Source organism: Thamnophis sirtalis, unplaced genomic scaffold, assembly GCF_051295495.1.
Source record: "Thamnophis sirtalis isolate CommonGarterSnake01/CBP01778 unplaced genomic scaffold, rThaSir2_p1.2 scaffold_12, whole genome shotgun sequence".
NCBI classification, from domain to species: domain Eukaryota; kingdom Metazoa; phylum Chordata; class Lepidosauria; order Squamata; family Natricidae; genus Thamnophis; species Thamnophis sirtalis.
Window position 1 is genome coordinate 49,066,071 of NW_028261392.1, and position 13,704 is coordinate 49,079,774.

At 40.9% G+C, this 13,704-nt stretch overlaps 1 protein-coding gene across 3 annotated transcripts in view; it reads right to left on the reverse strand.

Annotated features, from left to right (window-relative positions):
* Nucleotides 1-6,963: 6,963 nt before the first annotated feature.
* Nucleotides 6,964-13,704, reverse strand: part of PHKA2 (phosphorylase kinase regulatory subunit alpha 2) — a 100,786-nt gene continuing 94,045 nt past the window's right edge. For all 3 annotated transcript variants that reach the window (XM_087726372.1, XM_087726371.1, XM_087726370.1), the window contains one exon: nt 6,964-7,988. In XM_087726372.1, the coding sequence (XP_087582498.1) occupies nt 7,815-7,988 (174 nt within the window). In that variant the 3' untranslated portion in view covers nt 6,964-7,814. The remainder of the gene's footprint in view (nt 7,989-13,704) is intronic.

Sequence of the window (13,704 nt, forward strand, 5' to 3'; positions counted from 1 at the left end):
CACTGCTGTGTGGTGCAAATCGGCCTCTGTAACTGGGCCTGGCAGTGGCAGTGAACATGGGATCACCAGGCAGCTACACACATGCTATGAGTGGAAGAGAGACCAGGTGAGCTAGACCCAGCCTCTTCCCTCATCCCAGAAGCATCAATCTCGCACTCTCCCCCCTCTGCCAGAGGCCAGCCCCTTCTTCTGCTCCCTCGCTGCCGGGCAATCCCATGTGAAGAAACCAGCCCTCTCCACTTCTCTCGCCTCCAGGGGTTCAGGTGGATGGTCGGGAGGCTTTAGTGGGGAAAAGTTCAAGCGCATGGAGAACAAGCAGCTTTCAGCCACTTTCTCTGTCTGCCATGTGTTTCAGTGGAAAGTCCCCACTGAGTTTTAGCCTGAACTTGTGGAGGTGAGAGAAGCGGAGAGGGCTGCCTTTTTGCCTAGGTTTGTCCAGCTGTCAAGGAGCCTGGGGCACATGGAAAACAAGCAGCTTCCAGCTACTTTCCTTGCCCAGCTGTAGCTTGTGCCGCTGTGTGTCCCCACTGAGTTTTAGCCAGCAGGTGCTCCAAACTCTTTCCTGAAGAGACTTTGGGATCAGCATGTAGGGTGGGTAGGAAGGCATTTTGCATTGCTATCTGCTGCCCTCCTTGCAGCAAAATCCAAGCTGGAGTGACGGGGAGAGAACTGCAGTTTTGCAGGTCGTGGTGTCTCTTCTCCGCCACTGGCGGGGACCTTCTGCCGCCTCCCGCTGCTTTCTGCATTTAACTTTGGAGCCGCCCGAGGGCAGCCCACTGCATCCAGGCCTGGCTGCATCCCCTGAGTGGCGATCCCAGCCCCGGCCTCCGCTGCCACAACAAGCCAGCAGATTTACAAAGAAAGGGCTGGGAACTTCAAGCCAGGTGTGCTCCACACAGCCCCCACCAGCAGCTCTGGGCAGTGGTTTGGCTTTCCCACAGAGGTGGGTTCCTACCAGTTCACACCTATTTGGTAGAACCGGTTCGTCAAATCTACCGAACCGGTTAGAAGAGGTTCCACCAGTGGACCTGGAAAGCAGGCCACACCTACAGAAGAGGTTCCAAAATTTTTTGAAACCCACCACTGGTCCTTGGATATGATTATTCTATACTACCATGCTCATATTTATAAAACTTAGTGTCTCTGTGAAAGGTAAGGATGACTACTGCGTTTGTGGTGCAATCAGAACATTGCGTTGAAGTTGTTTTAACGCAAACCAAAGATGCCTTTTAAAAAACAAGTTTACATCATATTCTTATGCATGCCAGTGCTGTGTATGAGGTAATTTAAGGTGGTTCTGAAAAGTGTCATCGGCATCTTCATATTCAGTCACATGGGTGGCAAGCCACTCCCATCTGGTCACATGGGTGGCAAGCCACTCCCACAAAGGAGGCCACACCCACAGAGTAGGTTCGAATGATTTTTGAAACCCACCACTGCTTTCCCAGCTAACCACGACCTGCATCTTGTAATCTTGCTGACTCTCCAAAGCTGCTGGGACTCGCTTGACATGGTTTCCAGCAGTGGGGGTGGCCAGGGACCGTAAGGCTGTATCTCCCACATTACCCCTCCGCCAGCTGGCTCTGTCCTGCCCACCCATCCAATCAGGGCAGAGTTTGGGAGTGCCTGGTCTCCCACTCGTGTGGGGAGGCGCTGGGTTCTGGATTCATAGTAACAAACCGCAGAGGGATTGGATACATTAGACAATAGCAATATCAATAGCACTTAGACTTATATACTACTTCATAGTGCTTTACAGTTCTAAGTGGTTTACAGAGTCAGCATATTGCCCCCAAAAATCTGGGTCCTCATTTTATCCACCTTGAAAGGATGGAAGGCTGAGCCAACCTTCAGCCAGTGAGATTTGAACTGCTGAACTGCAACTTGCAGTAAGCTGAAATAGCCTACAGCACTGCCACCTCAGCTCTGGGGTAAGCAGTGAAAACTTTCATGCTGGGCTGGTCGGAGTCATCTTTCATGCACAGTGGCAGGTGGGGTGGCAAAGCGCCTGCTTGGTTTTCTAAGCTTTGACACTTTCTCTTAAGAGAGGCTGCCGGTGGAAGCGTGGAGGAAGATGCTCAGGCTCCATTCATTTGAGTGGAAGGAGCATTGCTGCGAAGAGCCTGGTCGTGACTCTCACCATCCTCAGCCCTAATTAAGGCTGAGAGGGAAGAGCCCAAATAGTCACAGTGCCTCTTGTGTTTATTTCGAAGATCAGGTGAGCCACCCTATAAGGAGAGGCCAGGCAAGGAGTGGCTTGGAGGGGAGGGGTCAGGCAAGGCAAGGCACCCTTCAACGTGAGTGACATCAAGTTGGCCATGCCCACCCAGTCAGTAATTAGGGCAGAGAACAGGCTGTTAAATTATTTGAATCCCACCACTGGTCCCAGGGAACCAAAGACATTTTAAGATTTCTTTATTGTGGTTGATCTTTTTACTTTCTCCACATGCTTTGTATATTTTTTAATAGTGCTTTTCATTTTTAATATTTATTTTTATGTTTTTATATTTGTTACTTTATTGATGTACATCATGCAGAGTTGCTTCTTGTGAAATGGGCAGCCATATAAATATGATGAATAAATAAATATGAATATTGACTATACTCAAGATATTTGAAAGCACAAATTTCATCTTTTTATTACATAATCCATTAACAAAATAACTTAATATACAGTTAAATCACATATATCAGAAAAAAGACAAATGGTCCTTTCATAAGCACTATTATGACCTATTAACTGGCTTTTGTTATTGAAGTAGCTTCAGTTTTTTAAGCAGAAATACAGAAATTCTTCCAGTTTAGACATACTGTATATCTTCTGGAGATAATTGTTGATTTTTGTTTATTGTTTTTGTCTGGAGTTGCAATATTTGAGTTTGGTTGGTTAATAACTGTTGTTTATGATCATATTACAAGAAAGAGACCATTGCTCCAAATAGCTAAGTCTGGCTTGCTGAGGTATCTTCCTCTTCCCCTGCAGTTTCACGTATCTTTTGAATGAATATTTGGGAGACCAAAGAGCTTACATGGACAGGAAGATAAGCACCACAAACAGGCCACGCAGGGGAAAGTGATCATTATCTCCTCTAATGAGAAACCCCACTAGTTTCCTATGACTTCTATGCTCAGAAACAAAATAGTGTACTGTGCTTGTGAAGGGCCAGTTAAGTTCTTGATCTTCTAGCACACTTTATCAGCAGTACATTCTGTCCAGTTGTCTGTCCTTCAGATAGTAAAATCCATTTCTGAGTGTTATTGATATTAAGAAATGACATCAATTGTTCTTACCTCTTTTCCAATACATTTTGAAGTAGAGATTGTTTCACTTGAGAACTTCTAGCATTTGTGGGTACATACTTATGTTGAAACATCAATGAGTACCGGTAATAAATCTATTTTGTGAATATCTAAGATATACAAATAATATCCTTTCTAATGAAAAATATCATATTAATTTCTCTTATCCTCCTATGGCAGGAGTTACAATAATTCTTTTCCTCTTAATTCTTAAATAGCTTTTTTTTCAATTTCTCTGAGTCATTTTATTTTTGAATTATCACACAATTAAATTACATGGATATAATTCTACAGCAAATTACAATTGTATATACACAATGATGCATTTGCAAACTCCCTATATTCTTCCTCTGGATCAAACATCCTTTAGGAAGGTACTGGAAAAATAATCAAAGTGATCTGTGAACATCTAGAAACAAATACAATTATAACTAGTAGCCAGAGGTTTGTTAAAAACAGATCATGCCAAATCAATCTTATTTCATTCTTTGACAAAGTGACTAAATTAGTAGACCAGCGAAATACTGTGGACATAATATACTTAGATTTCAGCAACGCATTTGACAATGTGCACCAGAACCTACTTCTTGATAAACTAGAAAAATTTGGGATAGACAGCATCACCACCAGATGTTGACCCTGAAGATGGCATATGTGTAAGCCATATTTTATTTTAGCTTTGTATGTTTTTTTAATTAGCTTTTAGGTTTGTAAGTAAATGAATTTAATAAAACTTCAGACTCTCCACTTTCTAACTGTTGGAAGAGGGATCATAAAGATAAAGGAGAATGTTATGTTTAGGTGGCTTTCCTTTCCCGCAGAGTCAGAATTACACCAAGCCCTTGCCAATTTAATGTGTATCTAGTAAATAAACTTTGAAAAGAAGATGGACTTTATTTTTGGGGACATGTTACTTGGAGTTTTGACACTAGATGGATTTGTAACTGGCTGACAAAGTGCACTCAATGAGTAATCCTTAGTGGTACTACATCTATATGGAGGGAAGTAGTGGGATACCACAAGGTTCTGTCTTAGGCCCAGTACTCTTCAATATCTTCATAAATGACTTAGATGAGGGGATAGAAGGGGAACTCATCAAATTTTCAGAGGACACTAAGCTGGCAGAAATAGCCAACACCCCAGAAGACAAGCTCAGAATCCAAAAAGATCTTGACGGACTTGAACAATGGGCCCTATCCAACAAAATGAAATTTAATGTGGAGAAAAGCAAGGTTTTACACCTGGGCAGGAAAACCCAAAGGTAGAAGTACAAATTAGGTGAAACCTGGCTCAAAAAACAATAACTGAGAGAGGGACCATGGAATCCTAGTGGATGATCACTTAAATATGAGCCAGCAGTATGTGGCAGCAGCCAAAAAGCTAATACAATCCTTGGTTGTTTAAACAGAGGCATAGAATCAAAATCACGTGAAGAATTAGTACCACTTTAGTAAGCTTAGTAAGACCACACCTGGAATCCTGCATCCAGTTTTGGTCACCATACTACAAAAAAGATGTTGAGACTTTGGAAAAAGTACAAAGAAGAGCGACTAAGCAACTAAGATGATTAAGGGCCTGGAAAAAAAAACATATGGAGAATGGTTACAGGACTTGGGTATGGCCAATCTAGAAAAGGAAGGACTAGAGTTGACATGATAACAGTATTCCAGTATTTGAGGGGCTGTCACAAAGAAAAGGGGGTCAACTTATTTTCCAAAACACCAGAAGGCAAGACAAGAAAGAATGGATGAACACTAATAAAGCAGAGAAGCAACCTGGAATGAGAAACTTCCTAACAATGAGGACAATTAACCAGTGGAACAATTTGCCTTCAGAATTTGTAGGTGTTTCATCCCTGGATGTCTTTAAGAAAAGACTGGCCAACCATTTATCTGAAATAGTATAACGGGGTTGGACTAGAAGACCTCCAAGGTCCCTTCCAGCTGTATTCTGATTGAACAACTGAACTTCAAAACAATGCCAGTGGGTTCCATTCAGTTGGCTTCAGTTTGTTTACAATTTCAACATAAATAAAAAAGCAAAACATTTCATTCTGAATTATGAATAGCACTCTAAATGTTGCTTATGCCAGCTTGCTTTAAAGTATAACTTTATTACATGAGCCACTATTTAAAAATACACAACTAACAGTGCAGTTATTTTAACGTGTTCCTAATATTTTAGCTAATAGTGGTAGTCTTACAAGTAATTTCTTATTACTAACAATGAATTGGTATGTTCAACAGCTGTAACTTAGTTCATTTGATATTTTTCTTTGCTATTATTATATACAGAATTTTAAAAGCCCCACAATGGTGGGAAATGTACAATGATCCTGAAAAAAATGACTGATCCAAATATTGTTTTGGATAGCATGAACAGGCAAACATATTTGGCAACACTTAATAGTTAAATAAACATTATATATAGCAGTAATTTAGTTGCTGGACTTTATTTTCTGTATAAAAGACCTGTCCACTCTAGTAACAATTTCCTGCTGTGACTTTTACATCATATACTATCTGCCCAGTGGCAAGGACTTTTCTGATGTTTATTCTGAAATCTTCCTACAGATACATGGAAACTAACTGAAGAACAACTTAAACCATCTTTAAGATCTCCCTCCATACAGAAAATTGAAAACATAGCATTTCAATCCCCAGTTGTCGTACGAGATTACAATATGTGAACAAACAATCAGTAGAATTAGCCAAGCATTCCCAGAAAGCTTCTCCTTCTCTCTCTTCAAGATTTTCAGAAGTACCGTATTTTCACCCATATAACCCGCGGGTTATATGCGGTTTTTACATGCACAGCGCCCCCCTGCGGGTTATATGCGTGGGCGGGGTATATGGAAGATATTTTACACGATCGGAGGCTTGCACAGGCTTGTTTCTCCGTTTCTTCCCCCACCCCGATCTCAGCTGTTTCCTTCTCCTCCGTTCCTTTCCTCTTCCCCAGCTTGCGCAGGCTTGTTTCTCCGTTTCTTCCCCCACCCCGATCTCAGCTGTTTCCTTCTCCTCCGTTCCTTTCCTCTTCCCCAGCTTGCGCAGGCTTCTTTCTCCGTTTCTTCCCCCACCCCGATCTCAGCTGTTTCCTTCTCCTCCGTTCCTTTCCTCTTCCCCAGCTTGCGCAGGCTTCTTTCTCCGTTTCTTCCCCCACCCCGATCTCAGCTGTTTCCTTCTCCGTTCCTTTCCTCTTCCCCAGCTTGCGCAGGCTTGTTTCTCCGTTTCTTCCCCCACCCCGATCTCAGCTGTTTCCTTCTCCTCCGTTCCTTTCCTCTTCCCCAGCTTGCGCAGGCTTGTTTCTCCGTTTCTTCCCCCACCCCGATCTCAGCTGTTTCCTTCTCCTCCGTTCCTTTCCTCTTCCCCAGCTTGCGCAGGCTTGTTTCTCCGTTTCTTCCCCCACCCCGATCTCAGCTGTTTCCTTCTCCTCCGTTCCTTTCCTCTTCCCCAGCTTGCGCAGGCTTGTTTCTCCGTTTCTTCCCCCCCATCTCAGCTGTTTCCCTTCTCTCTTACTCGTCGCGGGTTATATGCGTGGGCGGGTTATATGCGTGGGCGGGGTATACGGAAGATATTTTTACACGATCCGGAAAACCCGCGGGTTATATGCGTGGGCGGGTTATTTGCGTGGGCGGGTTATATGGGTGAAAATACGGTAGTTTGCCGTGGCCTCCTTTCTAGGGCTGAGAATGAGTGAACAGCCAAAGGTTACCCAGTTAGGTTTGTGCCTAAGCCAGGGCTAGAACTCATGGCCTGCCAGTAAACTTTAGTAACCAATACACCTTAAAGCATGGATTAGCTGTTCACACAGTGATCAGATAGGGGCAGATATTCTACCCATTGGTTTGCTGGCTAGAAATGTTTCCTTTTTCACGGCATTATTTTTTAGACTTCACTGCTTTAGCACTCTCAAACTGCTAAATACCCATTTCTGTCTTTATACTACTCCTCTCCATGAAATATTTCTCATTAATTTCAGCTTAGATTCATGCTAGATTTAATAGTGATCCTCCTCTTCATAAATGCAGAATAGGACTCATTTTATTATGACAAATGAAGTGCTGATCACAATAATAATCTAACATTGTTATGCTTAAATTTAACCAACAAAACAAAATTCAAAACCCGAAGCAGGTTTGTATATGTCTGTCTGTGCACATGTGCAGGCTAAAAGCTACTTTCCTCCCTTGAAATTAAACTTAGCTTCCCCCCTCTCCCACTTGCACCAATAAGACAATTATTAATTGCAGGTACCTGAGTCCAAGATGATTCAGACAATGCTCGGCAGGAGATCTGTACAGAATTATGCCTTGACCTTGCTCCCTGGCCTTATGTTAATGGTAAAATTATGCAGTTAATGTTGAGGTAGCTTGAGGAGCTATAGGGCAGCCTTTCCCAGCAGTCTCCAGATGTAGTGGGACTTAACTTCCAGAGGTCCTAGCCACTGAGGCCTCAAAAAATTATGATTATAGGAAAAATCCTTTAAGAATGGATGCTTGTATTTTGGACAGTTTACTGCATCAGGCAGCCTGTGCTTGGAAGAAATTCATGGAGATAACTAGCAACTGCTTTTGTTAGATAAGTCATGGTTCCATAAGCACCACTTGGAGCACTGTCATAGAAAAAGTAGTAGATACCTGTGCCTACATCTTGTTCCAAGAAACCATCAACTGCTCCAAGGGATTTCTGGAGAAAAAAGTAAAGAGAAAGAGGTATATAAATACAAAACAATCCTCACTTAAAAATGGTCAAATAACTTAAAGCATTATTTTTCAGAATAGGAGTTCATCAGCTTTAATTTCCAAAAGGGGCTGCTCCTCAATCTTGAATGAGCTACTAAGACCTGTATGTATGTAGATTTACTGTATGAGGGTCAGTCATACTTTCCCTCCAATTCTACAATATGTTGTCAATTGGGAGTGGTGTCAATCAAAGTCAATATGAGTTTGCTCAAGTACTGGAAGCCACTGCAAGGCAAAAGGTGAGTCATGCACTTTAAAATAGCAAGGAAGAATGCTGCAGCAGGGAATTACTCATCAAACCAAAGATATAAGTAGTCCTCTTAACCTCCATGCAAATGTTATCAACCAGCTGTACCCACAAGCTGTGTTAATTGCGGGTAGGCAGGTGAAAATAAAAAGGATTATGTGACCCGTTTCTCCATTGCCACTAGCAACACTAGTCCTAAACCCTATACGAGTCTCTCTGCATTTCAGTCATTAAAATATATCCTTTCCACTCATTCCCTGTGATTCAGCCACTAGTGCAGGGGTCAGCAACCTTTAACACTCAAAGAGCCATTTGGGAGGAGGAGCCACATTGCGGCGGAACATCGTGTGGACTTGACAGTTCGAGTCCGCCGATGACACTTTTGCCCTTGGATGGTCCGGCAGGACCTAAACTGTCCCGAAGAGATGGTGACTGGGAAGACAAAACCTTGCTGGTCGCAGGGACACCGCAAAGTCCCTGATCGACCCAAGGGTAGCGCTTCTAACCAGCGGCAAACAGGCAGCCCCCAGGCTGACATAGTCAGAGACGGCTCCCGAAGGAAGAGAAGAAGTGAAAGTGTTCCATCTGGTGAGGTTTTTTTTTTTCTTTCTCAAGATTGCCCTCAGAAACTCTTTTAAAAAAAACAATTAGTCCTCTAAGCAAGAATAAAGCGGCGAATTCAATCTCTATTGGACTACCTTAGAAGGTTTTTTGTTCCTGCTTGTTACAATGTTTTGTGGATTGAAGTGATTGCAACATTTCCTGTTTCTCTGCTTGAAGTCTATGGACTGATCTTTTTTCCTCTACTACCTTAACTTTTGCTTTTGGCTTAAACTAAAACTTTTTCTTACTTTAACAAATTTCTCCTTCTATTTGTTATAAAATCATACTAAAGATACTTAAGGAAAAAGCAATAATAATAATAATAATAATCAAATCTGCCATTTGGAAGCCTAAGCCTGAAGCTTTTTTTTTCCTTCTTGAAACAATGTATCCTTTGTTCTTTTCTATTTAGCTACACTGACTTTGCAACGGAAGGGTTTGGACTCGTTTATAAAACCTGATAAAGACTCAAGGGCATGAACAGTGTTTTGCAGCTGCTTTTGGAAAATATTTTGGCAAGAGAAGGGAAAGAAAAGAAAGAGACAAGAACCCTTCTACTTTGCAAATCACAAAAGAACTTGTGCTTAAGACTTAAAATAAATATTGTTCACAGGCTAGAGTGGCAGATTCCTCTTTCTTTTTCTCTTTTTCTTTATATTCCTTTACATTTCGAAAAATGGATCAATATTCAGATGAAGAAAACTTAATCCAAAACATCCTGGCTGGACTCCAAAACATTTCAGAAGGACTTGAGAGATTTGATAAGAAGTGGGACAGACTATGGGGGTATCACAGTAAAAGAGGAGGGGTTGGAGCCCCAGAGATTAAAGAAGAGAATGAAAATATAGAAAACAAAGACAAGATGCTAGATGTACCCATTAATAAAGTAAATGTGAGTGAAAGCGAAAAGAAGGGAAGCTGGAAAAGTGACTTTGACAACTTGGAGCTTTCTCCCAAATCCCAAGATGCAGGAGAAAAAAAGAGAGCGAAAAGATGGAGTTAAGAAGACAAATCCATTCAGAAATAAGTTTGACAACCAAAGTTAAGCCTACGTTAATAACAACTCAAGGGCAACAAAACTACATGAGAGATCCCTCAAGTTACAAAGTGCGGAGAGAAGTTTTAAACTCTGAAAAGGTGCTAAAAAAAGAATTGACACAACTGCTGGAGAAAGAGAAAGGACCATTTTGCTACTGGAAAGACACTGGTTGATAATGCTAGTTGATGATAAAAATCAGCTAACTGTTGATGATTAATAAGCAGGGATTTTAGTATTTTGTATTTTCTAGACTGTTTTAGATTAGCATTGAATATTTATTCGTTAACATATAATTTACTATGATATTAATAATGAAATGATAACCTTAATTAGGATAAATAACTGGGCCACAAATTGTAAATTGAGATTTGACGAAAAGACTTATAAACCTTATAAATTTTTGTTTAGATCTTGTTATGAAGGTATATATAATTTGGATCAGAAGAGAGGAGACGTGATATAGATAGCAAACAATTGGTTTTTTCTTTTTTCTTTTAACTATAATAAGAAGAAGGAAATGTTAATGCATACTTTTTATGATTACTAACTAGAAATGTCAATATCTTTTAGATTGTTTTAGATTTTAAATGGTTATTTTGTTAACACTTATTAATAAATTTCTGTTTAGAGATGGTTATAAAGGGAAATCTCTTTCGGGCCTGTAGAGAGGAGAGGTGAGAAAAATAAATAATCTTTAGCTAACTACAATAATAACAAAGAAATGTTAATGGATATTATTTAATGATACAAGCAGGTGCGATGTACTAGTAAAAGTAAAATGGACAGAAGCGTCAATTTGTGAGTTTGGGTGGAGGGAAAGGGAGAGGGAATGTTAGATATCTTTTTAACTGACTTTTTTCTAGAACAAGTTATAAAGATGTAAAGTTATGGCAGATTCATTGAGACTGGGGGGCAAAAATGCCAGTAGGTGGCTGTGTCCTTAAAACCTTATTAAATGAAAATGGTGGTATAGTGATAGTAAAATATATAAATTCTAAAATGTACAATTTAAACTGAATGAAATATATGTGATTGTGGAAGAAACACACGAAATGTACCTGTAACCAATGGATACGCTTTCTACAAGATTTAATGAAAGATGATTTTTTTTCTGTTTTCTTTTAATAAAAACAATAAAACTTTTTTAAAAAGAGCCATTTGGATCCATTGTCCACAAAAAGCAAAACACTGGGAGGCACAAAACCTGGGTGGGTGTGGCCAACTTGATGTCACATACTCCCACCCAGTCACATGATCCCCCTTCACATCCTTAATCTTTCCTTCCATCCCCCTCCTCCAATTTTACCTTCCTTCCTTCCTTTCCCCCTCTTGATTTTACCTTCCTCCCTTCCCCTCTCCTGATTTCATCTTCCTTCCCCCTTCCTTCCTTCCTTTCCCTTCCTTCCTTCCTTCCTTCCTTCCTTCCTTCCTTCCTTCTTTCCTCCTGATTTCACCTTCCTTCCTACCTCCCTCCTCTTATTTCACCTTCCTTCCCTTCCTTTTCCCCTCATGATTTCACTTTCCTTCCTTCCCCCCTCCTTTGATTTTTCCTTCCTTCCTTCCCTGAAAAATTATCCTGTCTTCTCTGTTGAGGCCACTCCATCACAAAAACATACGCCCTTCCCGTCTCTTTCCTTGAAAGCTGCTGTTATTATTTCAACCCAAAGTAAGGTTAAAAAAAGATTTGGGACTCTGAAAAGAAACTAAACGGGTCTGGAGCTGGTGAGTTTTATGCCCGTTGCCTCCAACCAAGGCCCTTTGCTCCGAAGCGGGTGGGGAGGCAAAAAGCTGGTAATGTCACAGAAGGTGTTCTCTATCTGCTCTCCCCTTGCAGCCTTTTACCAACTATTGTTCTACCTCCCCTTAAATTCAGGCTAAGGAAGAAAGCTGGGAGTGGGGCGGAATCTAAGGGGGAGGAAAAGAAGAGACCCAGGCAGATCCCTTGTCCTCCTGCTGTGGCTTCCTGTAGGCTGGTTGTCCTCCCCCTCCCTCCTTGCCTGCCCTGAGAAGAGAAAGGTGACAGCAGAAGATGGAGACTCGCTCCAGAGTCACCTAGTAAGAGCCGAAATGGCGCAGTGGTTAGGGTGCAGTACTGCAGGCCACTTCAGCTGACTTATCTGCAGTTCAGTGGTTCTAATCTCACCGGCTCAAGGTTGACTCAGCCTTCCATCCTTCTGAGGTGGATGAAATGAGGACCCAGACTGTGGGGGCGATATGCTGACTCTGTAAACCGCTTAGGGAGGGCTGAAAGCCCTATGAAGCGGTATATAAGTCTAACTGCTATTGCTATAGTGGTGGGATCATCTGACAGGGAGTTGCAGGAGAGGGCCCAAAGAGACACATTCAGCTCAAGAGCTGCAGGTTGCTGACCCCCGCATTAGTGTAAACACTCTCCCAGTGACCAGATCTCTTGAACGCATTAGCAAGGAATAAATAACAAGAGGATTTTATACTTGCCCTACCCAAGATAGCTGGCCTCTTACCTTAATTATATTTATCCCACTGGTCAGCACGAGGCAGGTACAAGGTTTTTGACTGAAGTGGCACCCCTGCTTTGCCTTTTTTTTGCAACTAGCTAATCATGAGTTTGCATGGTAAAGTGCCAATTCCACTACCTAATATTTAAAGCAGTGGTTTTTAATTTTTAAATTAAACTGATAATCTAATGTGGCCAAGTGGTGAAGATGATTGCCCCCCACTTGGAAGGTTGAGAGTTCAATTCTAGGCAGCTGCATGTATTTCTCTTTTAGGGCACACACACACACAAAAAAAAGCTGCATACTCCACACATGCGTCAGGAAGAGCATCCGGGCACTAAATGCTCAAGCAGCATTCAGTTTGCCTGACTATCCCAAATTAAAGGATTACAAGGTCATAAAAAGAAAACAAATCTAGTGTAGAGCAGATGGACAGAGAGAATAGAATATGATTGATAAGAAATTCATGTATTACTTGATTATTTTATTATAATAAAAGTCAGTGAAACTCAGGCTGAAGAATAATGAATAGAATAAAGGAATCAATCTGAATACAGAGGTTTTGTTATTTTTTTTCAGAAATCACATCCATAGAAGGAAAAATCCAAGAAATTAAGCCACAATCTATAAATTACTACAGAAAGGATTTACAGATCACAAAAACAAATTTATTTTGTGAAAGTTTAAACAGAAATTATAATAATGATCTGTTTAGTAGAGGGATGTATTTTTTTCAATAGTCAATGGTAAATGGACTATAAATATGGTCACAGAACCAGAATGCAAGAATAACAACTTTTTTCTGAATATGAGAAACGGGGAACCTGTGATACTGGGAGCATAAACAGCCCCGAGACGTAATTGTGCAGCCTAAAAGGCTTATTCAAGATTGAATTTGCCAACAGTTGATGGTAGTTTCCTGTCATTTTGAAGTAGGAAACCCGAAAACAAACGAACAAATAAATGGAAGCTCTAAAATAAGCCAGTCACAAATAAACAAGTCACAGAAGTCAGTGAGGTTTGCTCTATTATCTCTAAAGAATCAAGAAAAAAATTAAAAATACCAATCAAACATACATGTCTGATTTGCCTATGATATTTTGTGCCATCACCTCTACTTAGGTGATTTCACAAAACCCATTATATAATATAGATAAGCAAGAGCAAATGAACTGTTAAAGCTACAGAGATTTTTGATGTAATGCAGAGCCCAAATGTAGCTCTAAAGAAAGGGCTGATATTAAAGATTGCCACAATCAAGTCCTTTCTAAAATATACAACCTATTAAAGACAT